The sequence below is a fragment of the Mesocricetus auratus genome, unplaced genomic scaffold (genome assembly GCF_017639785.1).
Source record: "Mesocricetus auratus isolate SY011 unplaced genomic scaffold, BCM_Maur_2.0 Super-Scaffold_100007, whole genome shotgun sequence".
Lineage (NCBI taxonomy): Eukaryota > Metazoa > Chordata > Mammalia > Rodentia > Cricetidae > Mesocricetus > Mesocricetus auratus.
In genome coordinates, this window is record NW_024429191.1 from 92,982,557 (window position 1) to 93,010,473 (window position 27,917).

Here is a 27,917-nt window from a genome sequence, read left to right on the forward strand (position 1 = left end):
TGTCATCCCATTTGAAAACTTTATTTTAAACATTTGTTTTACGTGGGTCAGGGTTTTGTTTGAATGTATTTCTGTGCACCATGTGCATGCTGATGGACGGTTGCTACCTACCGTGTGGTGCTGGGGGCTGAGCCCAGGTCCTCTGCCAGAACAGAGAGTGCTCTTAAGCACTGAGCCGTTTCTTTCCCACCCCACCCCTCCATCCCATGTTAATCCTGTTATTCAAGAGGCATTATTAAGGGAGTTTCCAGATAGACAGCATTCCCAAGATCCCCTTGGGCTTTCACTTGTACACCCATCCGAGGGGTTCTCCCTCCTGGTGCATGCCTTGGCCTGTAAAGAAGGGACCCTGCTCTTGTCTCGCATGGGAACCTCAGCTCTGAGACCCCTTCCCAGTAGCTCTTCCCTGCACTCTACTCTGCTGTTGTTGGGGTGCTCCAGCCTTATTCCCTGACCCCTGCCCTCTGGCCTTCTGTGCAGAGACTGCTTATGTCCTGGGGAACTATAAGACAGAGCCATGCAAGAAGCCCCCACGGCTGTGTCGCCAGGGCTATGCCTGTCCCTACTACCACAACAGCAAGGACCGGCGGCGGAGCCCCCGGAAGCACAAATACAGGTCCTTTGGCCCCAAGAGGCCAGCCATGGGAGGGAGGAATGGCAAGGAAGGGATTGTGGCTGAGACTGCTACTACCATGACTCTCAGGGACATGGGAAGACAAGTCCTGGGTTTACAGGGCCAAGTTATAAAGGGAGGGACCGTAAGGGATGACGGAGTGGTGGGAGCTCTCTCCAGTTCTTGCATGAGGCCCGTCCTTTCCGATTCTTCAGGGTGTATGCTGGCGTAGGACCAGGCCAGTGTGGGACATGTATAGCTGTGATCTGACTCTTGAGCTGTCGGAGGTTCAGTGCCTGGCTGAAGGGAGCAAACTGTGTCTTCCTTGGCGACATGGCCCTGGGCCAGAGGGACAGTCTGACTTAGTACCCTAAGTAGAGACCCTTCCTCTATAGCTGATCGTCCCAAGTTCTGCACCTGAACTTGTGAGACAGGGAGACCAGAGAGGGGACCCTGCACAAGGACCCAGGTGGCACTGTGCAGGGCCCAGTCTCACCCTCTCTTGCCACTGTCTGACCCCTTCTCATTGGACCAGGTCATCTCCATGTCCAAACGTCAAACATGGGGATGAGTGGGGAGACCCTGGCAAGTGTGAAAATGGAGACACCTGCCAGTATTGCCACACCCGCACAGAGCAGCAGTTCCACCCAGAGGTAGGCCTTGAGAGGAGGGGCAGGAGTGATGTACTGTGTCCGCCTTGGGAAACTAGGAGACGTGCTGGCACTACTCCAGAGGAGGGATTTGTGGGTAGTGCCTCAGTGTGTAGCCCCTGTTGTTCTGAGCCCACCCAACAGAAGGCATGGGTAGGACCTGACAGTCTGGACTTTCTGGACTTTGCACTGCTTATGGTGCTTAAAATCTACTGACCGTTGCGGGTCAGAGCCCGAGAGACAGGGACAGCGGCCTCCTTGACGTAGCTCTTCCTGCACAGAATTAGTTTACTGCCTCTTCGGTGGTTCCTGTGCTTGCCCTGGTTCTGAGGAAGCAAGGATACAGCGGCATAAAGACAACCTTATGTGGCTGTAGACATCACAGGCAACAGGTAGACCCAGTAGAGATCACATGTCCAGGTTCTCCGGTGGGCATTTTGAGAGTGACTCTGTGCCTCTTGGGATCTTGACTGCCTTAATATGAGGAGGCGTGCCCATAGGTATCACGCCAGTCGGTTCCTTTGTGATGACTGGTGGGGCTGTGACTCCAGGAGGAGGGTGTTGACGGTGTAGGCTGCCCCAAGAGCCGAGGAGGTGGTTGGTAAGGAGGAGCTCGGTGTGATGGTGTGTGCCTGTCACCCCAGCACAGACAGTGAGGCAGGATGGGTAGAAGCCTAAGGCTTTCTGCGTGTCAGTATCCTGTCCCCAGAAAAAGAAGTTGCTAGAGACGGAGTGGAAAGGGAGAAAGCAGAGGGAGAATTCTAAGCTAACCCTGCCTCAATGAGAGTCTACCTGTGATTGAACTTGCCCTGTCTCTGCCCTGGCCCCTCCAGATCTACAAATCCACCAAGTGCAACGATATGCAGCAGTCGGGTAGCTGTCCCCGAGGACCTTTCTGCGCCTTTGCCCACATAGAACGTATGTACGCAGTTCCCAGGGCCTGGGCAGTTCCCTGTCTTCCCTTTCCTTCCCTGACCTCTGCCGCGCCTCAGGCAGGGAACAGTCCCTAGCAGTACCCCGTGCACAGGAACCTTTGTCTGGCCTCATCTCCGCTGGAAGTTAGAGTCCCCTAGTCACTCTGCAACTGCCTCGAAGCCTGAGATAAACTCGGAGATTCCTGCCCTGCTGGGTAGTGAGTCCCAGGCCAGACTGAGGCACCAAACATTTAAAGCAACTTGAGACCCTAACCAGCCAGCCTGTGTCATCCATGAACATGGAGCAGAGCACTCTTATCAGAGCATAAGGTGGCCCTCATATGTTGTTGAAGTTTTGGGTAACATGCTAAGGAGACAGACAGGTTAAATTGATTTCAGTGTTTTTACTTAGTCCAGTATAAAAATGGTATCATAGCGGGAGTGGTGGCGCACACCTTTAATCCCAGCCCCCAGGCGGCAGAGGCAGGTGGATCTAAGTTTGAGGCCAGCCTACTCTATGTATAGTGAGTTCTAGGGCTATGTAAAAAGACCCTGCCTCAAAATAAATAAAATGTCATTTCATAAGTAATTAACTTACAGTATCAAGCTGTTCGCCGTCTTTGTGCTGAGTCTTAGAGAACTGATGGTCATTTTAACCACTTTAACTGCCGCGTCAGTCCAAGTCAGCCCCTTCAAGTGCTCAGTAGCAGCAGGTGGCTCAGGGCTGCAGTGTGAAGTAGCCCGGGTATGGAGGGTCCACGTTGGGCTCCAGGCCTCTCTTCATCATGGAGCGGGTGATGGCATGGCTGCTAGGCTGATGCTGTCTCACCTGCAGGTCAGGCCTCTGCCTCTCCTTGCCCTGTGTCTAGGGTCAGTCTGTCTCACAAACAGCTCTGAGAGGGGGAAACATGGAGGGCACAGAGGCAGCTGGCGGCTGTAGTTCTGGAAGCACCCACTCGCAGCTGCACAGACAAGTGACAGATAGTTTGGGCTACAGGCAGTGGGGTTGGAATGGCCTCTCCTGACTCCTCCGGGCTGTCTTAGAAGACCTACCTGACCTTTCTGAGCCTCCAAGTCCTTGTCTGTGAGTGAAGCCAGCATCTTAGTGTATTGTGCAGCTGATTGCGGAAGGTGCAGTGGCGGTGGAGGCCGTGACTTAACTCACTTGGTGATTTGCAGACACGGGCTGCCTTGGGAGCCGCTGACCCTGTCCTCTCTTGCAGCGCCACCCTTAAACGATGACATGCAGCCTTCCTCAGCTGTATCCAGCCCTACCCAGCCGGGTCCTGTTTTGTACATGCCATCTGCTGCCGGAGACTCGGTCCCTGTGAGCCCCTCCAGCCCGCATGCCCCTGACCTCAGCGCCGTACGTGCCTGTCCTGGGGAGTGGGTGGCCACCTTGCCTGCCCAGGATTAAGCTCCTGCCTCTCCTCTGTCCCAGGAGCTTGAGGCCCTGGCATTTGTCTTGGGGCTGAAGGCAGGGAGGTGGGGATGCAGCTTTAGAGCCGGCCGTGATCGGCCTGGGCAGGACCAGGATAAGCCTGTCGCTGCTGTCCTATGAGGCTTGGGGGCCCCCGAGTGCTTACTGTTGCCCATTGGCCACAGCCCTTTGCAGCAGGGTCGCCCACCACCCACCTGTCCTCTTCTGCAGCTCCTCTGCAGGAACAGTGGCCTGGGCAGCCCATCCCACCTCTGCAGCTCCCCACCAGGCCCCGGCAGGAAGGCCTCAAACCTGGAGGGCCTGGTCTTTCCCGGGGAGTCCAGCCTTGCTCCTGGCAGCTACAAGAAAGCTCCTGGCTTCGAGAGGGAGGACCAGGTGGGAGCCGAGTACCTGAAGAATCTCAAGTGCCAGGTAAAGGGCGCGGGGGCAGCAGACGACACTGAGCTTGGCTTTTCACGTGGGGTAAGAGCAGCTTAGAGGTGAGGACCGGCTCACCAGTGGGCAGGACACTAAGAGCTAGAATTGAGTCCATCTTCAGCGTCGTCAGGATTGGGCAGGGTGGATGGCTCACCCTTTTCCCAGCTGAGGAGGCTCGGAAGTTGTTTCTCACATTTCCTTTATAAATGTATGTTCATGTAGCAAAAGGCTGCATAGCTTCCCCAGAGCCACTGAGCCAGTCAGTAGGCACAAGATTGTCCCTATTTCCTTCCTAAACTGGGATGCCTAATGAGATGACGGGGTATGGGGGACCAGGACAGAGGAGTCCTGATAATAGCAGGGGACAGACCTGGGGTTGTCCAAGGGTTGGTCATCTAGGGGGACAGAAACCCTCCTGTTCAGGGTGGGCGGGCAGGGGAGGGGGCAGGGAGAGGCTATGTAACTGGAGACAGAAGGCTGGGAAGAGATAAGGGGCTGTCACTCCTTGTCCCCTCCCCTGTGTCTGCAGGCTCAGCAGACCTAGCAGGGCCAGGTCTAGATTTGGAGCTGCCCAGTACCACAGTCACTTCCTGCTTCTAATTTTTCTCTCTCAGGCTAAACTAAAATCCCATTCGCTAGAGCCCAGGAGTCAAGAGCAGCCTCTGCTTCAACCCAAACAGGTACAGACCTCTTGGCTCCCGTCTCTGTTCCTGGTATCACTGTGGATAGGACAGGCCCAGAGCCCCCAGCTATCAGCGAGTAGGGTACTGGTTTCTCCACAAACTAAAGCAGGACTAAGGTGGGCCCATTAACCCCAAGTCCAGAGAGGGTGGGGGGTCAGGCCTGAAGCCCATCCCCTCCTAGATTAATCATTCACCAGGGACGTTTAGGAAACATCTCAGTGGCAGCCCCACGCTCGCCCTTCTCTCTGCTGGGGCCTGCAAGGGTAAGTGGCTAGCGGCTTCCATGTTTCACTGTCCACCTCCTGCCACTCAACAAGGCGGACCTGGGACAGTGGCCCCAGGCCTGTTGGTGCTGGTTGCTTTAGCCCACCTGCCTGTGCTAGCCTCTGCCACAGCTCCTGTAGGCAGGCACCCATTGTCTCTCCTCACTCTCGTTACAGGACATGCTGGGCATCCTCCCTGTGGGCAGCCCCCTGACCTCAAGCATCTCTTCCAGTATTACCTCCAGCCTGGCAGCCACGCCTCCCAGCCCCGCAGGCACCAGCAGTGCCCCTGGCATGAATGCAAATGCCCTGCCCTTCTATCCCACCAGCGACACGGTAGAGTCGGTCATAGGTAACTAGGCAGGGTTTGTTTGCGAGCCTAGGACTGGACCTGGAGTCAGAGACACAAGGTGTTCCGAAGTGAGACTCGGATGAGCACACCACATACTGTAGACATTGGCTTGGGAAAGTCAGGGCAGATATTCTGGGTCCTCTGAGCCAAAGGGAAATGAGTTCACATGGAGGGTCGAGACTAGGCCACACAGCCCTAGTTTGTTTACTAGGCATTCGTGGGACGTGCACATCTGTCCTCAGAATGCTGGCGGTCAGAAGCTAGTGCCATGGACTGGGTGTGGCTCAGTTGTAGCATGGGCGTTTAGCATGTGGAAGGCCCTGGGTTTGCTCCTCAGCACCGAGCGGAAAAAGTCAGTGCCCATGTCCACCATTACTTACGTTGCCCACTTTGTGTCGGGCCCTGGGGAACTTGCCTTGTAGGAGAGAAACTGTACCCTCTCCTAACCAGGCCAGGCCAGCAAAGAGGCACTGGTGTTTGTCAGGAACCTACTGTACATTGCCTTCAAAGGGCTCAGAGCTGTTAGTCCCCTTAAGTCAGGGAGAAACACATGGCCTGGACCTAAGGAGACAAACACCACACACCTCTGTCAGATGAAGCTGCAACCTTGAACTCAGTCACTTATTTTCTTCTTGAGATGAGATCTTGCTGTATACAGCCCAGGCTGGTCTGGAACTCTTGGCCCTGCCTCAGCTTTCTGAATGCGGGGATGGCATGCCGTACCACACTGGCCTGGGTTGTGTCTTGATTCCTCCGGGGTATCAAAGATGCTTCAGAAAGAAGCAGCACTTGGGCTGGGTTTGGCAGGTGTCACCAGGGCTGGTGTGGGCGGAAGTGCCGAGCAGAGACACAGCAAAGGCAGGAAATGAGGTTGTCAGGTGGGAAGCCTGGAGCCAAGGGCGTGGTCCTTGGGAGCCCACACCCCATTCTCTGCCCCTAGAGTCTGCCTTGGATGACCTGGACCTAAACGAGTTTGGAGTAGCTGCCTTGGAGAAGACTTTTGATAACAGCACGGTGCCCCACCCCAGCAACATCACAATCGGTACTGGGCAGTGGGTGGGCCGGGGTGGCCCAGAGGGGGCCTTTGGGGTGTCACCTATAACCACATGGCTTGCCTGGTCCTCACCCAGCCCGCCCTCCGGGTCTCTTACAGGTGGCAGTCTGTTGCAGAGCTCTGCGCCTGTGAACATTCCTGGCTCCTTAGGCAGCTCAGCCTCCTTCCACTCTGCTTCTCCATCCCCTCCCGTCAGCCTCTCCTCACATTTCCTGCAACAACCCCAGGGCCACTTGACTCAGTCAGAAAACACATTTCTGGGGACCTCAGCGTCACATGGATCTTTGGGTAAGAAAGGGGCTGGATAAGAACCCAGTGCCTTGTAGCAAATTCCTTTGGCTGCTCTGCCCAGGACACACCAACGCTGCTTTAGGTTAGAGCTAGAACTTCAGGCTAGACGTGTTCTCGCCCCATACCTACACGACTGGACAAGCGTTTGGAAGGCAAGCCTCTGTCTTAGCTCCCTGTGCTGTGGATCGGGCGCAGTGGTTGTGGAGCTCGGACAGGCTGGCACCTGGGGAGGCAGTGGCCTCAGTCTCCAAGCTGAAGGCCTGGTCTTGAGTGCAGGCTTGCCTGGTTACACTAGTGTGGCCTAATGAGCGCTGACCTGGCACGCACCAGATCCTGGGTCTGACTCCCAGGGCCACACTCAACCCAGAGCTCCTAGCAGCTGGTCAGATCACCAAAGAGCAAAGGGAACCGTTAGAGCAGGCCCGCCCAGTCTCAAACGTTCCCTTCCTGGCAGGGACCCAGAGCTAGCCCAGGCTGCTCTTTGCCCCGCCCAGCCTGAGAACAGAGGAAGTCTGAGTGATTTCCAGGTTCAGTGGGGAGACCTATAGGCTAGGCCACAACACCCAAGCACCCTTGGCTCCTGGAATGGAGGCTACCGGAGAATGTTCCCTGAGGTAGTTAGTGCATTCGGCATTCAGCACAGGCCCCTGCCTTTCATCAACAACTCCCCGGCTATTCAGAGAGCTCCTACGATGCCGGACCTCCAGGCAAAGGAGAGACCAAGAGCCTCCGAAGTTCTGGTCAGCTTAGGGACTCCCTCACCTCAGCCAGGGTTTTGCAGCCCCCCTCAGTCTGGAGGAGGCTTCTGCGTTGAGGTTGTATCCAGTTACATGTTAATGCTGTGTCTTTCTGATCCCCCATTCCGGTGGTATCTCACTTGAGTTCTACCCACTGGCTCTAGGAGTCTCCTTACGGGTGACCCTCTTGATTGCTAACAGCCTCTGTCAGCAGCCCTGAAGCAGAGGTACACAGACCCTGTGTCCAGTCAGAGTGACATGGGCATCTAACACGGTGCTCCGCAGAGCCACCTGCCCTGCCAGAGAGTGAACAGCGCCTGCATGGGAAGGGCAGAGATGCTGGTGAGCGGGGTCTGCAGCCCAGCCAGTTTTCCTCTCACCCCTCTAGGGGGCTCCTGGCAGACAGGTTCAGACAGTGCACACTGAAGATGCGCCACAGGACAAAAGCGCTCTCTCCCTCACCCCGTTTTTCAAAACAGGGTTTCTCTGTGTAGCCTTGGCTGTCCTGGACCTCAGACACCCACCTGCCTCTGCCTCCTGAGAGCTGGGATTAAAGGTGTGCGCCACCAATGACCCAAACTCTCTCTCTTTTTAAAAACAAGGTCTTGTTCCAGGACATCTAGGGATGTTACACAGAGCAACCCTGTCTCGGAGGAAAAAAGAAACCAACAAACAAACAAAAATAAGGTCTTACTATGTAGCCCTGGCTAGCCTCAAACTCAGAAATCTGCATGAAGTGTGCACCACCTCACCCAGACCAGTGTCTTCTTCCCCCCTAAATGTGCTGGTATTGCTGCGGGGGCGGGGTCTGAAATCTGGTTCAGTTAGTGAAAAGGGAGCAAAGGGGTCTGCATGGGGTAGCTGACAGCCTGGGGTAGATAGGGAGCTCCATGAAGGTAGGCTCTGCCCTGGGGGCCAGAGAACAGTGAGTGGACAGTGTCAGCTGAGGGCGGCCGTGAGGTGTGGGCAGCCTAGCTGACAGCAGGCTTCTGGAGTCAGGCCCTCCTGTTCCATTGGTGGTTCTAGCACATTCTTTGTCCTGCCTGCAAAACAAGGAGAGGGCCCAAGCCCCCGGCCCCTCCTGCTGCAGCCCTCCCATCGAGGTGCTGGCTGGTGGCTTTGGCCCCTTCTCCACCTCTCACTGGGATGCAAAGGGAGCTGTGCAATAGCCCGACAATTAAGATCATCCACAGACTACTCTCCCACACAGTCCTTAGCCCCGAGACCGCTCTAGAGATGAGGATGCTGGCATCCACATGTAGGGGCAGATGACACCAAAGTTTAGAGCTGACTCGGCCAATGCTACCTTCACACACACTTGTCACATACTCACCCAGTGTTGAGCCAGCCCCTGGTGGCCCATGAGGGGCGGGCCAGGGCCTGGGCCTAAGCCCTCCACAGCTGACATTCCTCCCCTCCCTGGGGCAGGTCTGAACGGGATGAACAGCAGCATCTGGGAGCATTTTGCCTCTGGAAGCTTCTCCCCAGGCACTTCCCCTGCCTTCCTATCAGGGCCAGGGGCTGCTGAGCTGGCCCGGCTTCGGCAAGAGCTAGATGAAGCTAACGGCACCATCAAGCAGTGGGAGGAGTCCTGGAAGCAGGCCAAGCAGGTACTGGGCCCCACGCCCACCTGCAGTACCCAGCGCCTGGTGGCATCAAGCCCAAACCCATCCTACACGGCAGGCGTTCGGGTGGGGGAAGCAGGGGTCTAAAGAACAGAACAAAACTGCTTGCCCTCCCTCACGTGGGAGGACTGGCCTTGCCAGTTGGATGTTACAGTGGCTGGCACCACAGGCCTGGGACTCCACATGGGAATTGTTTTTAGAGTGGCCCCAGGATCTCCTGCCTGTCTCTGCTTCTAGATTCTGAGCTAGGCCGTCTGTCCAGCTGCCATGGCGGGACAGGCTAGGATGTGAGCCCGGCCTTGTGCTCCTGTCATGCTGGGCCTGGCCCCTTCCCTGCATACAAAGGGAGGGTCTGCTGAGGCCCTGAAACCTTTCTTCTCCGCAGGCAGCAGCAGCCTTCTCTCTGCCCCCTCCCCAGACAGCAGGCCCAGCTTCCTAGCAGGCCCCGTAGCCAGAGTGGTCCACACCGGCTCCTGGAGATGCTCTCTGGGAGGGGGAGGGCGGGAGACAGGGGCAGGGGGCCATCGTGATGAAGCACTGCATATTGGGCCCACAGGCTTGTGATGCCTGGAAGAAGGAAGCCGAGGAGGCAGGTGAGCGAGCCAGCGCAGCCGGGGCGGAGTGTGAGCTGGCCCGCGAGCAGCGGGATGCGCTGGAGCTGCGCGTGAAGAAGCTGCAGGAGGAGCTGGAGCGGCTGCACACGGGCCCCGAAGCCCTGCCTGCCGCCCCCGACCTGGAGGCGCTCTCCCTCTCCACCCTGTACTCCCTCCAGAAGCAGCTGCGCGTCCACCTGGAGCAAGTAGACAAGGTCAGCCCTAGGGGCCAGGGGCGTGGGGCGGGGCACGGTCCTGTGTCTCAGTGCTTGGACATCCGTGAAAGCCCGGTGCTAGGCTGGTGATGGGTTCGTGACTAGGATGGGGAGGGAATGCCCTCGTGGAGAGCGAGACAGCAGTAGTGTCGGGGCAGTGTCCACTCCAGTGCTAGAAACCTAAGCTTAGTCGAGTGCCTTCTCTGGTTCTCCAGTAGACATTCCAGAGTGGTCAGAGTGCCTGCTGGTCCCTGATGGCTTGCCTAATAGAAGCCGTGGGTTTTTTTTTTCTTTAAGAGTCCTTCAGCGATCAGTTCCTTTGGAGTGACCTCTGAGCCTCATTGGTCTTTCTTGGGTGCCTGGGATAAGATCACATATGACAAGAGGCATTAGCCTCTGTCCCAACAAAAATCCTGAATGACGGGAGCTGCTACCCACCTGCCCCTCTACCAGGCCTTTAGGGCTGGGAGTTGGGAGCTGAGCGGTTCCGTCTCACACGCTGGTAGATCTTGTGAGTGCTGCGCTCCGGGCCTCAGCTGCTCCTCCAGGGATGCTGAAGCGAGAGTCAGGGGAGCTGCTGCTCTCGGCTCAAGGCTAAGCAGGTGGCAGACACCGCTCCATACTTAATGTCATACTCCCCGCAGGCCGTGTTCCACATGCAGTCGGTGAAATGCCTTAAGTGTCAGGAGCAGACCCGGGCAGTGCTGCCGTGCCAACATGCTGTGCTGTGCGAGCTCTGTGCCGAGGGCAGCGAGTGCCCTGTCTGCCAGCCGGGCCGGGCCCATGCCCTCCAGTCGTGACCCTGCAGCCCTGGCCCCGCTGGGCCCAGACCTTTTCACCTAGGACTTTTTAAAGTATATATATGTATGTATGTATGTATGTACGTATGTATGTATATGTATATGATTATGTACATGTATACATCTCTGTCTGCGGGTGTGTGTGGTGCCAGCGTGTGCAGTGTCTGTGTGTATATCTGGACATAGATATAGACACACACTTTAAACAGACTTACCAAGCACTTTTTAAAGAAAAGACTATTTTGCAGTCCTCTCCTGCCCTCCCCAGCCTCCCTGCTCAGAGACAAGAGTCCCTCTTTTCCCACTGGCCTTTTGGCAGCGAGGATGGTTTTGTCTCTTTTTTTATGTAAGAACTAACTATTTTTAACTTCTTCCTGGGGCCAGAGCAGGGGAGACGGGAGGCTGAGAGGACAGGCTCCGTTTGTTCACCTGTATTCCGGGCTGGGGTCTGTGCTGCAGCGTGGACTCGGGTCCCCAGTTGCCAGCTGTGAGGGCTTCAGGGAGGCCTGAGACTCTTAAGCCAGCCTAGCGCCTGGGTTTACCAAATATGTATGTATTTAACCCTGGGGACAGCCACAGAGCGACAGGCCAAAGCTACAGGTTAGCCCATTCCCATCCCTGGGCCGTGAAAGCCCCTCAAGGGTCAAGACCTAGTTCTGCCTGGCCTGATCCCTGGGGATCTTGAAGCCTGGGCTTCTTGATTTCTCCTGGGATCTCCAGGTCAGCCTCCTTGGCCCCAGTCACCTGTCCCTCCCTCCTTCCCTCTGGCACATGGCTGTAGGGCCGACGGCTCCCTCCCTCAGGCAGCTAGCAGGCGATTGTTGGGAGGAGTGCAGTCCAGGACCAAGGGGGCTCAAGGCCGCCCCTCCTGCCTGCGGGGAGGAGTCATATGCATTCCTTGGTGCTCTCTGAGTGCAGCTGACGTACTGCCATTCTGGGCAGACGCCTGTGTGCATGTGTGTGTGCCTGTCCAATGTACATTGTGTTTAGCTCCAATTTTAAAAATTGTTATGTACAGAGATGCGGTGGGATGGGAAAGCAGAGCGGGCAGAGGGAGGCAACCCTGCTCCCAGCATTGGGTGTCCAGTGGGCTATAGAGGGCTACAAAATCTGCCCCAGCCCAGGCCCCTCCCTTGGGCTCAGCACGAAAGGGCTTTCAATGAATTAAGTGAAAACTTTCTCCTTTTTTACAAAAATGCAAAAATCAACAAACTTATTGAAATAAAGTATGAACTTGCAGTGGCTCGTTTATGTGTGGGAAGGGCAGACGATGAAGGCATCTTGATGTCAGGCGAGCAAGAGCCCTGCCTTGGCCCATGGGAACAACTAGCGCTCACCCACATCCTGCAGTGTGGAGAGGCTGAAGAGACCTAACATCTATCCAGGTCCCTGAGCCCGCGAGGGTGGGATCATCGCTGTGGAGAATGTTGTTAGCCTTAGACCCTGACCTCCCAGGCCCTGTGACTCCTATCCGGGGTTCTGTAATGTGCTGTGGTGGAAGCCCGTGCCTGCCTCCCTCACACTGAGGAAGTATCTGCCTCAGATAACAAACCCTCCTACCCTGTTCCCCACACCCGAGCGGGGTGCATGGCCTAGTCTCTGAGAGCTCCGACTTGCAAGCATGCACAGACTAACTTTGCCAGGGTCAAGTTTGAAGACCTCCAGGCCTGAAGCTCTACATGCCCAGGTTCAGGAGACCCTCCACACACACTCTGCTGTGCAGAGCAGCTGCTCAGCGCCATGGTCCCCCAACACCACATCCCTGTCGTGGGTAGCAATCAAAGTAACTGCCAGGTAAAATGTGTTCAGAGTCACGGCTGAGGGCCTACAATGCAAGGTGGTTCAGCCGGTGATCGTGCACGGCACACACGTCAGGAAGCCTGAGAGAGATCCTGGAACCCGAGGAAGGAGAGCCCCGACTCCTGACACACACAGCTCACACTACTCCAGGACCAGCCTCCGCTCAGTGACCTCTGGGTGTGTGTGGGGTCACAGCACTGGGCGGCGTGGGGTGAGGGAGGAGGCAGGCATGCAGGGCCTGACATCTTCCTGGGCCCACTGTGAACCAACTATAGACTTTCTGAGGGCAGTAGATAGTGGTTTATTTTTATTTTCACTGAGAACATTTCTAGGTGGCAGATGTTATCTGAGGGAGGAAGCCTACTCTAGACAGCCAGACTGTCCTTTCGGCTGCCATCCATCTGTGCCAGCTCTCACCTCAGCCAGAGTCTTCCCACCTCCCCTCCCCCTAGTAATGGCCACCCGGCTCCTGCACCAGGGCAATTCTGACAGGATCCTCTGTCTAAAGTCTGACAGTTCTGGAAGGCAGGTAGCTCTAGATGATACCTTTGGGGGCGGGGGAGCAGGGACAGGAGACGCTCCTCTGTGCTGGACTATGGCAGAGAACACAGACCAGGGCAAGAGGGAAGGACAAGAAATGATAAATACTGCCAGGTGGTGGTGGCGCACGCCTTTAATCCCAGCACTCAGGAGGCAGAGGCAGGCGGATCTCTGAGTTCGAGGCCAGGCTGGTATACATAGTGAGTTCCAGGACAGCCAGAACTACATAGAGAAACCCTGTCTCAACAACAAAGATAAATACTGGTCACGTTACTCCATCACCAAGGGCTGTTCTGGCAAGAACTCTGGGCCCTCCACCTACAGGCTCTCCCTGTGTGTTATGCCAGGATGAAGGACTTCCCTCTGTCAGGAAGACCTCAAACTTGGAGGCTTCGCTTCCACGGCTACCGAGCTGGGTGTGAGGCATGCTGGGAGGCCTGCTTGGCTCGCTGCCTCCTCAGCTTTACGAAGGCCTGGGCCTCTCGATCACCCTTCCGGATATCTAACAGCTGCAAAATCGGATCTCCTGTGAAGAGAAAGGTTTGAGGGTCAAACTCCAGGCTGGAAAATAGTACTGCTCTGCCCCTATGCCAGCCTTGAAGGGAACTGGTGGACACACACCAGCTAAATTAACAATTATGTTTGACAAACAAGGCTGGAAATGTGACGTGTCCTGATGTGGTGACTACTCCCTTTTTCTAAGAGAACCTGAGTCTAGACAGCTAACTTCCGTCTGTTTTCTCACTTGTAAAAGAGTGTGAGTACACAGCTCACTAGGCTGTGAGAAGTCAATATACCGAGGGTACTTTTTAAGACTGGGCCTGGGGGCTGGAGAGATGGCTCAGAGGTTAAGAGCACTGGCTGCTCGGAAGAGGACCTGAGTTCAATTCCCAGCAACCACATGGTGGCTCACAACCACCTGTAATGAGATCTGGCACCCAAAGACTGGGTCCAGCTGGGTGGAGGTGGTGTACACCTTTAATCCCAGCACTCGGGAGGCAGAGGCAGGCGGATCTCTGTGAGTTCGAGGCTGGGCTGGACCGACAGCCTCCAAAACAATACAGAGAAACCCTGTCTCGTAAAAACCAAAAAAAACAAAACAAAAGAAGACAGGGCCCTTACTATGTAGCTGGGTTTAGAGGGGCATACCATCACTCCCAGCCCTAAGATACATGAGTGTCTCGTGACACAGACAGAGGCACAGGGACCTTCCTATTCACAAATCTGGCCTGTACTGCATGTGTGCCCTGCACTGAGATCCAGGCCCCGTCACAGGGACTAATTGGTTTCCCCACCAGGAGCAGTCACATGACGCTTCCATAGCTTGAATTTCACTGATCTCTCCATTAGACCAGAGATGCTCAGCAACGTGAGCCATGGGGCTTGTTCTCCTGGCTTCCGTCTTCCCAGAAGACACCTCTCTAGAGACCCTGCCAGAGAGCCCCTACCCTGGGGCACAGGCCTACCGTTGGGTGCAGGGTATGTGAGAGGCAGGCGCGTCTGAGGTGCTTCACCAGGCTCTTCACAGCCTGTCAGTCCAGGCACGCTGCAGAGTGGCAGGAAGGCCTCCCCCTCCAGGTCGTCAGCTCCCAGCGTGTCATGGTCCAGCACGGTGAGCAGGAGGCATGCCCAGTCTTTTTGGCAGGGCTCAGCAGGCACCAGGCTGGCAGGGAGTCAGGGGCTCAGTAAGTTGCCTGCTTTACTCAAATCTGCCACCAACAGTCCCTCCCTCCAACATACAGAGTACCCCCTGCTGAGAAGAGCAGTTGGATCTCAGCCAGGTCATCTCTGTCCCATGCTATAACACGCCCTCTGATCCTGGTCCTGTGGCCATAAGGCCCATCGTCAACAAAGAGCAGGTGACTGGGGCTGGAGAGATGGCTCAGAGGTTAAGAGCACTGGCTGCTCTTCCAGAGGTCCTGAGTACAAGTTCCAGCACCACATGGTGGCTCACAACCATCTGTAATGAGATCTGGCGCCCCCTTCTGGAGTGCAGGCAGGAACAATGTATACACAATAAATAAATAGAATTTAAAAAAAAAAGTTTTGGGGATCTTAAAAAAAAAGAGCAGGTGACCGAGTACCTTGGATGCCTCTGTTCCATGGGAATCCACCCCTTCTCCCAGGGAACACCTGTCCCAAGGACTCTCCTTCAGGGTTAGTGTGGTCATCTCAAGCATTCCTTATAGGAGGCATGTGCATACCCGTATACGGTGGGGATGGGGGGGAGCCCGTGGGGGGAGGGGTAATCGAATGAGGGAAAGGGGAGAGGGACAGAGAAGAATAGGGACCACTCACAATTCAAAGGTCTCGTCAAAAAGTGGGTGTAGTTCCTTTTTATGCTTCTGGGTCTCCCTGGGGGCCAGCTCAGGGAATTCATGTCTGGGTTCCAGCGTCAGCTGAACAAAGGGGTCGCTGGAACCTGGCAGGTGGCCCAGAGAGGGGCTGCTGAGTGAGTTCCAGCCACCATCAAACCCCACACTGCCCCACCCCCACCCCCAGCTGTTAGTCCTTAGCGCCCCCTTCTGGTAACTAGAAGAAATGTGCTCAGCGCTCCTGCTGTGCCCAGGGATCCTAGTGAGGACTGGCCCAGGGCAGCCTCCACTCACCATTGGAGTCCAGGGGCAGCAGGCTGGAGGCACTGAGCAGCTCCACTCGAAGCTTCTGCTCAGAGGCACGGTAGGAGGCCTTGATGGTGACAGCACCCAGCTGCTCAGAAGTGGTTTCAGCCTGGCAGGGGGGGACCATGCATGCGTGGGGATCAGTTGGGAAGGAGTGCGGGCAAGGCCCACCGTGACCCTCAGAGAGTGTGGGGAAGGAGTACCTCACCTGCTGCTGGATTCGGCTACAGAAATACTTCTGGATGAGCTCCCGGCTGGAGGCCGCCTGCAGATCCAGGTCCCTCTGCAGAGCCTGCAACGCATATCAGAGTATCCACCCAGACGCCTCCATGCCTACCCACGCCAGTGCTGCAGCCGGGCACTCAGAGACGGTGAGACATGACAGGAAGTACTGGGTCCCTAGGACCACAGCGATGGGTGCACCAGAAGACCCTGAGGCAGGGGACCAGCTGGCCGATAACCTCCCTCAGGCAAGCACATAGGGACCCTGCCCTGAAGCACGCTACGTTTGCATGATTTGTTTCTTGCCAGCATCACGAAACTTGTAATAATTTTGAATAAGAGGCTCAACTTTTTATATTGCACTCGGTTTTATGAATTATGTAGCTGGCCGGGCCTTGGTGGCGCATGCCTTTAATCCCAGCACTTGGGAGGCAGAGGCAGGTGGATCTCTGTGAGTTTGAGGCCAGCCTGGTCTACAAAGTGAGTTCCAGGACAGCCTCCAAAGCTACAGAGAAACCCTGTCTTGAAAAACCAAAAAAAAAAAAAAAAAAAAAAAAAGAATTATGCAGCTGGTCCTGGATACAGGGAAATACAGAAAGACAGGTTCCCTGCCTTGACCTCCTACCTAGGGGCTCATCAGGAGACCCTAACAAGGCCCTGGGGTCATTCCCCACGCGGCTAAGACTCTTACCTGGAAGGTGGCTGTGTGCAAGGCCTCTGGAGACAGACCACAGCCCTCGGCATGGAAGCAGATCTCCAGATTCTGGGAAGAGAGAAGAAATGACCCCAGGCACACCCAGGGTTAATATCCTGGCAGCTGGTAGGTACAGTGGTAGGTACCGTTACCTGAAGGGCTGCCTTCAGCCTGCTAGAGGCCAGCGACGAGCTACGCTGCGAAGAGGCCACCTCCACCAGCACCGTGAGCGTGTGGGTCCACAGCAGAGTCAGGAGGCTGGCCAGGGGCAGACAGGTACCGGCACAGGACAGAAAGACAGGCAGGGAGAAAGCAAAGATGCTCTTCAGGAAGGAGAGGGCTTAGGAACCCGGGCTCGTCCTGCCTCCCCCAACCCCTCCACAAGTCCCACAAGCGAGACTGGGCAGAGCTGGCCGACGCAGACGGTGTGGAGGAAGCGCTGCTCCCAGAGTGAGGGGGCCATCAATTCTGTCTCTTAGCCTCAGTGGAGAGGCCTCCTCCGGAGGACCACCGGCCTCCAGCAAACCACTGAGGGTGGAGAGGAAGGCTGGACCCCAGGGTTAGACAGGATCGCAGCACGCAGTAAGGAGAATAAAATGATGACAAGGACATGAACTGACGCCACCTGAGACCGTACATGCAGCCCCCTAGAGCCGAGCAGGTCCTGTGTCCTGATGGAGGAGGCCTGGTGAGGGGTATAGCTCAGGGGTACAACACTCGCCAAGCATGTGAGGAAGGAAGCCCTGGTTTAAAGTGGTGAGTGAACTCATTTAGTAACCATTTAACAGCACCAGATACTGTTCCCGATGTGAGCAAAGCTCCTGTCTTAGTGGAGAGTTAATTCTCACTTATGTGAGGAAAAACAGAACAGTACAAAACAACAAAAAACCACTCAACAAATGACATAAAGAAGTCCAAGTCCCCAGGGGCCCGGCTTGCTGCTCAGTAGGAGGCAAACATTATGTAGGAGGAAGAGCCCAGCTGCCAATCATGACCCAGGTTCCACCTGGAGGCAGGTGAGGCTCTAGACCAGCACAGCCCTGCCCACAGCTCTTCATGTGGTCCATTCTCTCCTCCAGAGAGGCTGGGCATGGGAGTGAACATCCTGAGGCCACTAAAGAGGAACCCAAAAGCTGGGACCTGAACCTAGGTATCCAAAGTCTACACTTTCACCATCCCAGCCCCCACCTGGGACATGCCAGACGCCTGGACCGTGAAGAGGAAAGAGAGGCGGTCAGGGGCCCTGAAGATGGGCTGGGCCTGGAGGATTCAGGGGAAGCTTGCCATGCTCAGAGCTGGGCAGAATGAGCGGGGCCAGCGAGAGAAGCAGTGAGCTCCCTGCCCCTGAGGCTGGGTGGATCCTCCGAAGGAAGTCACCAAAAGGATTCCCAGCGCGCCACTGCCCCACAAACCTGCTGAAGTTCTCCTGGACCAGGTTGGTGTTCATGTAGCAAAGTTTCACCTCCAAGAATTTCATCAGGGGCAGAATGGCCTAGGGCAGATAGGAAGGACATAAACTCAGGCCCCGTTTTAGCCCCCATGCCGTGGATAGGGAACAAAGCTAGGCTTTGTGTGTCCTTTCTGCCCCTGAGGCTCTCCCTGCTCCCACCACAGCATCCTCTGCACCCTGCAGACCAGCTCTGCACAAACCGCCTTAGGACCTCTGCTCTTCCTGATCCCTCTGCCTGGAACGTTCTTCCTCTAGGTGTCTTCACACATCCCTTTCTTGCTTCCTGCAGGTCTTGACTCAGCTGCCACACTGAGAACAAGGCCTTCCCTGACCACTACCGGAAAGCCCGCCCCCTTCTCCTGTTTTATTTTTCCCTTTAGCGCTTACCATTGTCTAGCACTCTCTCTGTAAGCGTGTGTGCAAGCATGCACGACTGGATGCATGTCCATAGTTACACTCGTGGCTATAACTATAGCCGTATCTCTACGCTTAGCTACTCTTTATCCCCTCAGAGCAGAAGCCCTGAGACCGCAGGAGCTTTGGTCACACCAACTTAATATCAATTGCTTAAGTTGGTATCTGGAACTAAAATGTGTGTTTGCTCAACATTTGATGGGTTAATTAGCTTTCCCCCAAACAATCAGAGGCACAGTGATACAGTCTCCCCTTTACGCACGAGGACCTTGGGGTCAGCTGGCTGACACAGACAGATGCTAAGCTCTGGGAAGGATGTGTTCCCATACCTACATGTTCCCAGGGTACGAAACTGAGCTGAACCTCCCGAGGTAATCCCACAGCATCCACCAGTCTAGGAGAGCTCGTGGCATGACCCATCCGCCTCGATGAGCATCCAAGGAGGACACTGAGGCCCAAGGTTGGGGGACTGATCTGACATCCTCAGGGCTTTCAGCTCCTGTCAACCCAAGCTCTTTTCACAACCCCAGATGCACAGAGTGAAGTGAAGATCAACAAACAGGACAAAGTTACTCACATCCTCGGGCAGGACGGACTCCTTGACACCAATGAGTTTCTGGATGTGTGTGGCGATGCCTACCTCCAACTGGGGACACAAAGCAGGGAGACAAAGGGAGATGGAGAGAGTCAGGGAAATCCAGGGAGTCGGCTTGAGGCCTGGGTTCAGGTCTGGGGTCATGGGATAGACATTAGCTCTGGTCCTGCTGAGGAACTGGGTAGGCAGGGTTCCCCGGGGGATCCGACAGTACCTGCTCAGCCAGGGTCTGGACGCCAGTCCGGATCTCATAGCCCAGCCCGGCCAAAGCACCCTGCAGCTGAGCATGTAGCGTGTTCTGCAGCTGCCCCTGCTCCAGCACGGCCCCGACCCGCTGCTCCAACGCCTCCCACGCCAGCTGAGCGGGCAGCTTGTCAATGATCAGTCGCAGCTGTTCCATGTTGTTCACCACGACACACAGCTGGGGACAGTCACGGGCACAGGGACGCAGGGCGTCCTGACACAGCCCGGAGACAAGCAGATCCACCCCTACCCTGGCACCCTTCGGCCCAGCTCACCATGTTAGCTGCCTGGCCCTGGTCCTTCTGACCTGTAGACAGCTCACGGGCACGGGCCTTTATGAGGCTGCAGTAAACCAGGGCCAGCCGGCAGGTGTCCTGGAGTGAGCAGGTCACGGGATGATGGATGAATGGGGGTCTCAGAATGGGTCAATAGAGGGGTCTCGGAAACTCGGGGTCTAGGGTGCAAGCTCTGTGGGGGGCCTGGGAGTGGCCGGTAGCTTGAGAGCCCGTGAGGAACCGGGAAGGGCGGAGTGATGCTGTCCTGGGGGGAGGGAGGATGCTGTGAAGGCGCCATACCTCCACAAACTTGACAGTGATCATGAAGGCTTCCTCGGGGTCTGGCCAGTCCAGCTGCCGGGCAGTGTGGCTAATCTGCGCAAAGCAGGTGGACAGGTCCACGGCAGAAGTGCTGTGCTTGGTCAGTTCGCCCAGGGGCACCAGCTGGGGAAAGGAGGAAAGGCGGCTCAGAGAAGGCAGACCCAAATCTGTTCCCCCAACTACCAAGCCCAGAGCTGAGTGGAAGCTCCACCCACTGACCCTTCAGCTCACAGGATTCCCTAGGCACAGGGAAAGCCCTGCTGGGCCTCTGGATATCAGGTGCATATTTTTTCACCCGGCCGGCCTGAACAGCACTCCGATGAGATGTTCAGAGACGTTTAGAGATTTCTACCGGCCAGGAGGTCCCAACAGAGAGCCCAACCTCACTCCCAAACCTAGGGCCCCCTACTCCCAAACCTAGTCCCATCCTCCCCCCCCGTGCCCCCCCCCGGTACCGAGTCCATCCGCACGGCACGCTGCACCCGCTCCAGGGCAACACTGTAAGTCTTCTGCAGCCAGGAGGGGATGGCTGGCTGGAACCAGCGGTGGAAACCGTCCAGGGCCAGGACTCCATTGCTGGGGAGAGCAGAGGCTTAGCCTGTGGAAGGTAGGGCCTGGCTTTGGGCCACTGCCCTTGTTAATGCTTTTTTGGCCTGTATGCGGGAAGCCCACCTTCGAACCACCTGTCCCCCACCTGTGGGAGGGGCCTGGGCCCAGTTGGCTGATCTCCTTCAGGCTGACGTAGAGCTGAAACAGAATCTCTCCCATATCTGGAGACACAAGGTTGCCCACTGTCGCTGTGTGGTCCTGTACCCTCTTAGACACCTACCAAGAAAAGCTGCTTAGGTTTCAGAGCTAGGCACATGTAGCAATCTAGAGATGGCAGAGGGGGTCTCACCAGCCACTGCAGCTCCTGGAAGGCCATGGAGAACAGGTCTATCTTGAGGACACTGGAGGAAAGGCAGTGTGTGTCACAGTGGTTACCTACCAGGTCCCACAGGCCCATCAGCTCCAGACCCACAGATGCTCACTTGTGGAAAATCTTGTTCCATGTTTGACGGCACTGGTGCAGATCACCCAGGACATCCTGTACCAGGCTTATCAAGGCCTTGCCAGCCTCCAAGATGCCCTGGGAAGGATGCAGGTGGTTGGACAGGGTCACAAGGGCAGACGCCATACACGCACCCAGCCTGTCCCAGAGTCTACCTGCACCATGGGCTGATGGTGTTGCTGCATCAGGTGAAACCATTCAACTGTGCCGGTCTGTTGGAAGACAGGCAGGGAGAAGGACGGGTTACTGAGCTCAGGTACATGCCCCACCCCCACCCCTGGGGAGATACCTACCCGCAGTGCCTCAGAAACCAGCTGGGGCAGTGGAGCACTGTCTGGACACAGCTCCCCAAAGGCCTTTGTCTTACACATCTGAGCCAAGACTCTAGAAGACAGAGGGCTCTGTTCAGAGAGGCCTGCCACCCCGCACCCACACAGCAGGCTTCCTAGGCTCCTCCCGCAGAGGTGCCAACCCTGCCCACTCATCCCAGACCCCTGTGCAGAAGCAGAAGGGTAGCCACTGACCTGAGGAGGGACTGAAGTCTGGATGGGGAGTCAGAGACAGACAGGGGAAAGATGGAGCGGAACTTCCGGATGAGGGAGAGGCCGTAGGTCAACAGGGAGGTGAAGGAGGCAGCCAGTTCCTCCTGCTGCAAAGCCAGGGAGATGTCACGGTCCCTTGGCACTCCAGAGCCCTGCCTGCCTGCCCCACTCACCCCGCTCACCTGCTCTGCCTTCAGCCGGCCCTGGATCCACTGGTACTCCATGCTGGTGATGGGGTGCAGGAGGCAGCTGCTGGGGAACTCCAGGCTCTGGTAGAGGCGGCTGTAGGCCAACCACTGCCTGCAGAGACAGGAAGCCCTCAGCAGAGCCCAGGAAGGCAACATCCCCCTATTCTTTCCACCAGAAGAGGATGAACCAGTGGCCGGACCTCTGCTTGTTTCTGTAGATGCTGTTCAAGTCGCCTGACTATTTTTGGATGTTTGGTTTTGGCTTTTGAGAGAGGGTCTCTCAACATATCCCTGCCTGGATATCCTGGAACTCACCTTGTAGACCAGGCTGGCATTTGAACTCACAGAGATCCTCCTGCCTCTGCCTCCCGAGTGCTGAGATTAAAGGTGAGTGCCACCAACGCCTGGCCTCACCTGACTCTTTTTTTTTTTTTTATTACATATGCACCAGATTGAATTGTAGATGGTTGTCAGCCACCATGTGGTTGCTGGGAATTGAACTCAAGACCTCTGGAAGTACAGTCAGTGCTCTTAACCTCTGAGCCATCTCTCCAGCCCTCACCTGACTCTTAAATTGTGCTTTGTCTGGATAAAACCTCAGAGCTGGGCCAGGGATGGTGGTGCATGCTGTTAATCCCAGCACTCTGGAGGCAGAGGCAGGTGGATCTTTTCAGTTTGAGGTCAGCCTGGTCTACACAGCACTTTCTGGGCCAGTCAGGGCTACATAGAGAGTACCTTGCCTCAGTAACAACAACAAAAAATCCTTCACTATTTCTGGGGCCAGTAAGATGGCTCAGTGGGCAAGAGTGCTTGCACCAGTCAGGGAGAGAGAGATGTCACTAGCAACTAAGAGCACTAGCAGAGGACCTGAGTTTGGTTCCCAGCATCAATGTCTGGAGGTTCATAACCATCCATAACCCAGGCTCCAGGGCCTCCAGTGCCCTCTCCTGGCCAGTGAAGGCGTTTGCATATATGTGGTATATGATCACACAAACAACACACACATATACACACAAATAATTCTTAAAAAAGAAACCGAGCTGGGTGTTCATGGTGCACTGTGTGCCTTTAATCCCAGCACTCAGGAGGCAGAGGCAGGCATATCTCTGTGAGTTCGAGGCCAGCCTGGTCTACAGAGCAAGTTCCAGGACAGGCTCCAAAGCTACACAGAGAAACCCTGTCTTGAAAAACAAAAAACAAAACAAAACAAAAAGTGTCTCAGACAGGGGTGACTGAGCTAGGTGAGGCTATGGTGAAAGCAGGGACAAACAGGGACAGGCTGACCAGGCTGAGGGCCCCACTGACACAGCTACTGCTTGCATTAAGTGCCTGGATCCTGAGAGGGGACCTGGCATCTTGCTGGCCTCACTGCACCCCAGCTTCCTCTTCAGAACACCCATCGGCCCAAGAACCCAGAGGCTCCCACATCCCCAGAACTGCCCCCCGCCAGTGCTTTTCACCCATACCAGTCCCAGATGTGACCATTCTCCTCTCCACACAGGCTGGCACGCCAGCCATTCACAAGTGCCCCTTCTTGGCATTCCCAGAAGCCGCCACACCTCAGGGACACGATGGCCCTTGGAGATTGAGTGTCATTTTTAGAGTTTTTGTTTTTTTGGGACAGGGTCTTACTGTATAGCCTAAAGTGACCTCAAACTTGCCGCCATCCAGCTGGGTGGTGGTGGCGCACGCCTTTAACCCCAGCACTCGGGAGGCAGAGGCAGGTGGATCTCTGTGAGTTAGAGGTCAGTCTGGTCTACAGAGTGAGTTCTTTTTTTTAATTTTTTTAACATTTATTTATTTATTACGTATACAGCATATGTCTGTATGCCCGCAGGCCAGAAGAGGGCACCAGATTTCATTACAGATGGTTGTGAGCCACCATGTGGTTGCTGGGAATTGAACTCAGGACCTCTGGAAGAGCAGGCAGTGCTCTTATCCTCTGAGCCATCTCTCTCCAGCCTCAGAGTGAGTTCTAGGACAGGCTCCAAAACTACAAAGAAACCCCATCTCAAAAAAACAAAAACAAGGGCTGGAGAGATGGCTCAGAGGTTAAGAGCACTGACTGCTCTTCCAGAGGTCCTGAGTTCAGTTCCCAGCAACCACATGGTGGCTTACAACCATCTACAATTCAGTCTGGTGCCCTCTTCCGGCATGTACACAGAACACTGTATATGTAGTAAATAAATAAATCTTAAAAACAAAAACAAAAACCTGTGCTTTGAGCTGCCAGCCTGTCGGTGAGGGGGCAGGGCGGAGGAGGCCCCCAGGGGTCCTGAGCACGGTGTGTACTCACGCCATGGACTGGTGGAAGTCCGACAGGTCCTTCTGAGTGGCATGGAGAAAGAGGATGGTGGCTCCCTGGGGACTCAGGGACGCATCCCAGGAGGCACTGCCAGCCTAAGGGAAACAGTAGAGGTGTATGGGGACCCGGCAGGTGGCCCTGGTGGTATTCAGCGGTGGCAGACAGCCGTACCTGGTGCTGGGTGACTTCATGGGACACCAGCTGCTGCAGTAGATGGAAGTGTACAGTGTAGCTGGGCTTGGAGCGACTGGCCACCGTGGCTCTCTGCAACAGGGTCAGCAGGGCTCTGAGCAGAGGACCCCATGCCAGACACGCCCCGCCCTCCCCAGCCCAGCCAGACACGCCCCGCCCTCCCCAGCCCAGCCAGACACAGCCAGTAGCCCAGGCCCAGGCCCCGGGAGGGAGGGACCTACCCGCTTGTGAAGGAACTGGAACTGGAGGTGACACTGGCCGCGGTCTGGGTAGGTCTCTGTGCAGGGCTCCAGCGGGTACCACTGGTCCTCCCGGCAGTGCAGGTCCTAGCAGGCAGGACACACAGTGAGGAGCATCAGGACCCTGCAGAGAGCCGAGGCGAGGACAGGGACGCAGTCGGGGCAGCACCCAGGCTCGGGCTGGGTCAAACCTGAAGTCCCCTCCCTGCCTTCGCCTGTCTCCTGACCTTGCTCCCTGCCCTCACCTGCAGCCTCAGAACCACGTTCCCCAGAAAGTCGTCCTGGCCCTTGTCCTTCCGGGCTTCCTTAAAGATCCTGTTGTGGACAGGATTGGTAAAGGGTCAGTCACCCGGGCGGGCACTCGAGGGCAGAGCCTGCATTCCCGAAACCTCTCGAAGAGGGGGGGCCTCCTTCCTCCAGAGTCTGTAGCACCCACCTTCGGAGCCCGTGCAGGTCCGTGAGCTCCCCGAGCTTTTGTCTCACGGACTCCACAGTGTCCAGGTCCCTGTAGGCCAGAGGTTTTGAGCAAAGGGCAGAGAGGGGGCCCTGACCTCATCAGTAAAGAATCTCTGCCCCATGCCCACCCCCCATGCCTCTGTTTGTCCTCGTCCTCAGGGGCGGGGCTGGCCACTCACCACATGTCCAGGTGAAAGCTTGCATTGGCTATATCCTCAAACTCCCTTGAGTGGGAAAAAGAACACATACACTTCAGGACGTCAGCTGCGTGGGACACCCATGCACACTCACATTGGGCCAGGTCACAAGGGCTGGTCACTAACCCAGAACCTGCCCTCTGAAACTGCCATCCCAATACCACCCCCAGTGTGGAGTTGCAGCCCCTTCCTGCCTAGCTCTTCCCTCCCCTTTTAATTTTTTCTCTTGGGTACAGGATCTTATTATGCAGCCCTGGCTGTCCTGGAACTCGCTCTGTAGACCAGGCTGTCCTCGAACTCACAGAGATCCGCCTGCCTCTGCCTCCCGAGTGCTGGGATTAAAGGTTGAGCCACCCCACCCGGCTTCCTTCCTGGCCACTTCTCTACCCCTGCAAGGATGGGCTGGAGTTGTCCCCTGGTCTCCATCCACTCAGGGATGCCCAGTTGTCCCTGCCCTACAACTATAGAGCGTACTTAGTCATTTGGGGGGTCTTGCCAGGAAGCCTAGATTAGCCTTGAACTTGTCATCTTCCTGCCTTACTCTCTCGAGTGCTAGCGTCACAGGCGTGTGGCACCGCATCGGGCAGGTACATGACTGGCATTCATGTCGTGGGTCTGTTCTGTCTAGCTGAGTTTCCCTCCAGCCCTACTTGAGGACCGACCAAGGTTGAGCTCCCTCTCTTGATTCAGGAAGACCACTGGTCTCCTTGGCTAGGAAACCTACACCCAAAGGAGCCCGTGGGAGCGGGGAACAGAGGATAGAGCCAGGGACGGCCCACGTACAAGACAAAGGTCTCATCCCAGACAGGATTCAGCGTCTGGTTTTTGACTTGGGTGCGGTGGATCTGCTCTTCGGGGATGGTGTGCTTAACTACAGCCTTCTGTCGACGCCGAGACACAGGGCTGCCCTCCGGGATGCCAGCTCCCTGCTCGATGATGCCCAGCAGGCAGTAGGGGTCACTGAGCCCTGGCCATGAGTGAGGGACAAGACTCCAAGAAGTCAGCCACAGTCCCTTGAATTCCCATCCGCTCCCTGGGGCCCAGCCTCCTCCAGAGAAAGCTGGAGAAGGTCCCTCTAAGCTCAGCATCTAAGCATGGGAGGCTAGCAGCTGGGAAGTTTGTGGGTGGGCTCTCTGGCAAAGGGTTCAAGGCCAGACTGTGATGGAGACAGGGGACCCGGGGCACCCCAAACATACTCACCACTGACATCCTTGCCCAGAATGCCCTTGGCCTGTTTCACTGTTGCCTTCAGGCAAAATATTGGTTTCTGGAAGAATGGGAGTGGGGGCTGCCTGAGCTCCCGAGAGGGCCCGGCTTCCCATGCCCCTACCTTAACCAGCGTGCCCTGGCCCAGGCTACCTCGAGCTCCCCAACACGCTGTAGCATCTGTTGGTGCTCCTCAGGCTGTACCTGGAAGGCCTGAAGAGGACAGACGTGTATGTGGGGGGGCTGGGGATACAAGGTAGGGTGGTCTGGTGGGCAGGGAGGGCTGAGCCTGGGCTGTAGGAAGATGGGCAAGGGTGGGGCCTGGGCTTACCTCCTGCAGATAGCGCAGCAGCTCTGAGGCGTCCTTCACATGGTTGGGCTCTGGCTGTCCCAGGCGGTGCAGGACGGTATAAAGGGCTTCCTCGTACAGCAGGTCCCGCTGAGACATAGCAGGGTCACCTCAGGAGCCCCATCTCCACCCAGCAGCCCTCCCTGACACCCTCTCTCTCAGGCCCAGGAAAGGGACAGAGAGGTACATGTGTAGGGAAGCTTGAAACACCGAGTTCTCTTCTAGGTGATGGCAGCCGCGGCCTCTGGGGCCTGAGGGGCCTCCCTCAGAGAGGATGTAGGGTTTCCCACATCACCCACACTCCCCCAACTTCACCTCTTACCTCTTCTGAGGAGAAATGGTGGGCCTGAACCTGGACCTAGGAGCAAGGTGAAAAGACCAAGCTGTCCCCAAAGGCTTATCCAGCCAGGCAAGGTGACCCAGGCCTAAGACTGAGGGACCCCGGCACCTCAGCCAGCCTCCCAGGCCTCGAGGCTCCGGAGGCCCACATAAGGCTCCCTGAAGGGCTCACCCCTGGGTCATTTTGCTCATCCCCTGGCCTGCGATGCCTGAGGTCCATGAGCGTTCAGCTGGCCCAGCAGTGGGCTCTCCAGTACCTGCCCCCCCCCTTCCTTCCCCAGAGGAAACAGCAGTGCTTATCAGGCGGCCACTGGCTCCTCACCCAAGCTGCGGAAGTGAGGAGGCCTAACAGCAGAGGTGGGGGAGATACCAGGCAAGTCTGGGGTTATCTCAGAGGGTCCCTAGGCAGCCCACTGTCATTGGAGACCCCGCTTCATGGGACTGATGCTTTCAGAGCTAGAGGAACAGGGTGCCGGAAGTACAGGACCCCCAAAGGGACGAGACTAGAGAAGCCCACCGTGGCTCGGGGAACACAGGGTGGGCCTCTGTCTGCCCACCCACAAGGCTATGCCCAGGGCCGGAGAGGGTAGGTGGGTGGGGGCAGACAGCCTCCCCATCCAGGCCTCAGGGCTGCGGCGCACCCCCACGCTAGCTCTTTGCCCCTTTGTGGTCCCCTACCTCCTGGGTGGTTTGGGGCGGTGGATCCTGTAGGTCTCTGACCCTGCGGCGCCTTATCTTGATGGCCTGGCGCAAGAGTGGAGGGCGCCGATGGGGCTGGGAGAGGTGTGTCGCCATGGTGGCTGACTCTACCGTTCCCTCTGCCACCCCCCCAGCTGCCGGTGGAAAACGGCGAAGCCGCAAGATGATGCAAAGAGCCCCAACGTACACCCTCTGCTAGGGGAGGGTGGAGGCATGGAAGGGTCAGGGTGTCACTGCCTTCTCCCAGGGTCCCTGCACCTTCCTCCGCCCGGATCCTTGCAGGATCCTCTCCGGCCTGGAGCAGAGTGGACCCAGTGGGCGGGGTTAGCCC

General features: G+C 56.5%; 2 protein-coding genes across 5 annotated transcripts in view; one reads left to right on the top strand and one right to left on the bottom strand.

Moving 5' to 3' along the window:
- Unk (unk zinc finger) overlaps nt 1-11,887 on the top strand; it is a 29,333-nt gene extending 17,446 nt beyond the window's left edge. Inside the window, exons 5-16 of one of the 2 annotated variants that reach the window (XM_005069909.4) lie at nt 481-616; nt 1,149-1,266; nt 2,097-2,181; nt 3,401-3,543; nt 3,829-4,029; nt 4,650-4,715; nt 5,159-5,333; nt 6,274-6,375; nt 6,487-6,675; nt 8,844-9,025; nt 9,597-9,848; nt 10,493-11,887. In XM_005069909.4, coding sequence (XP_005069966.1) covers nt 481-616; nt 1,149-1,266; nt 2,097-2,181; nt 3,401-3,543; nt 3,829-4,029; nt 4,650-4,715; nt 5,159-5,333; nt 6,274-6,375; nt 6,487-6,675; nt 8,844-9,025; nt 9,597-9,848; nt 10,493-10,648 — 1,805 coding nt within the window. In that variant the 3' untranslated portion in view covers nt 10,649-11,887. The remainder of the gene's footprint in view (nt 1-480; nt 617-1,148; nt 1,267-2,096; nt 2,182-3,400; nt 3,544-3,828; nt 4,030-4,649; nt 4,716-5,158; nt 5,334-6,273; nt 6,376-6,486; nt 6,676-8,843; nt 9,026-9,596; nt 9,849-10,492) is intronic. The other variant, XM_013113394.3, reaches the window with a different exon arrangement.
- An 842-nt stretch (nt 11,888-12,729) lies between these two features.
- Unc13d (unc-13 homolog D) lies at nt 12,730-27,901 on the bottom strand. 3 transcript variants are annotated; one of them, XM_040750065.1, is made up of 32 exons: nt 27,566-27,901; nt 26,871-26,906; nt 26,531-26,638; nt 26,353-26,412; nt 26,194-26,260; nt 25,777-25,960; nt 24,976-25,020; nt 24,777-24,845; nt 24,586-24,655; nt 24,323-24,427; nt 24,081-24,173; nt 23,901-24,004; nt 21,599-21,716; nt 21,399-21,520; nt 21,168-21,258; nt 21,030-21,086; nt 20,855-20,952; nt 20,722-20,773; nt 20,518-20,648; nt 20,279-20,399; nt 19,803-19,946; nt 19,503-19,601; nt 19,199-19,405; nt 18,967-19,035; nt 17,938-18,017; nt 16,678-16,783; nt 16,523-16,594; nt 15,818-15,901; nt 15,598-15,718; nt 15,287-15,410; nt 14,455-14,651; nt 12,730-13,514 (listed from the first exon to the last, which is right to left on the bottom strand). In XM_040750065.1, the coding sequence occupies exons 1-32, from the start codon at nt 27,680-27,682 to the stop codon at nt 13,393-13,395; spliced, it is 3,273 nt and encodes a 1,090-aa protein (XP_040605999.1). In that variant the 5' UTR covers nt 27,683-27,901; the 3' UTR covers nt 12,730-13,392. The 3 variants fall into 3 exon arrangements, with proteins under 3 accessions (XP_040605999.1, XP_040605998.1, XP_040606000.1); XM_040750064.1 differs by having other exon boundaries at nt 21,399-21,523; XM_040750066.1 differs by lacking the exon at nt 27,566-27,901 and adding an exon at nt 27,060-27,152 and having other exon boundaries at nt 21,399-21,523.
- Nucleotides 27,902-27,917: the final 16 nt, after the last annotated feature.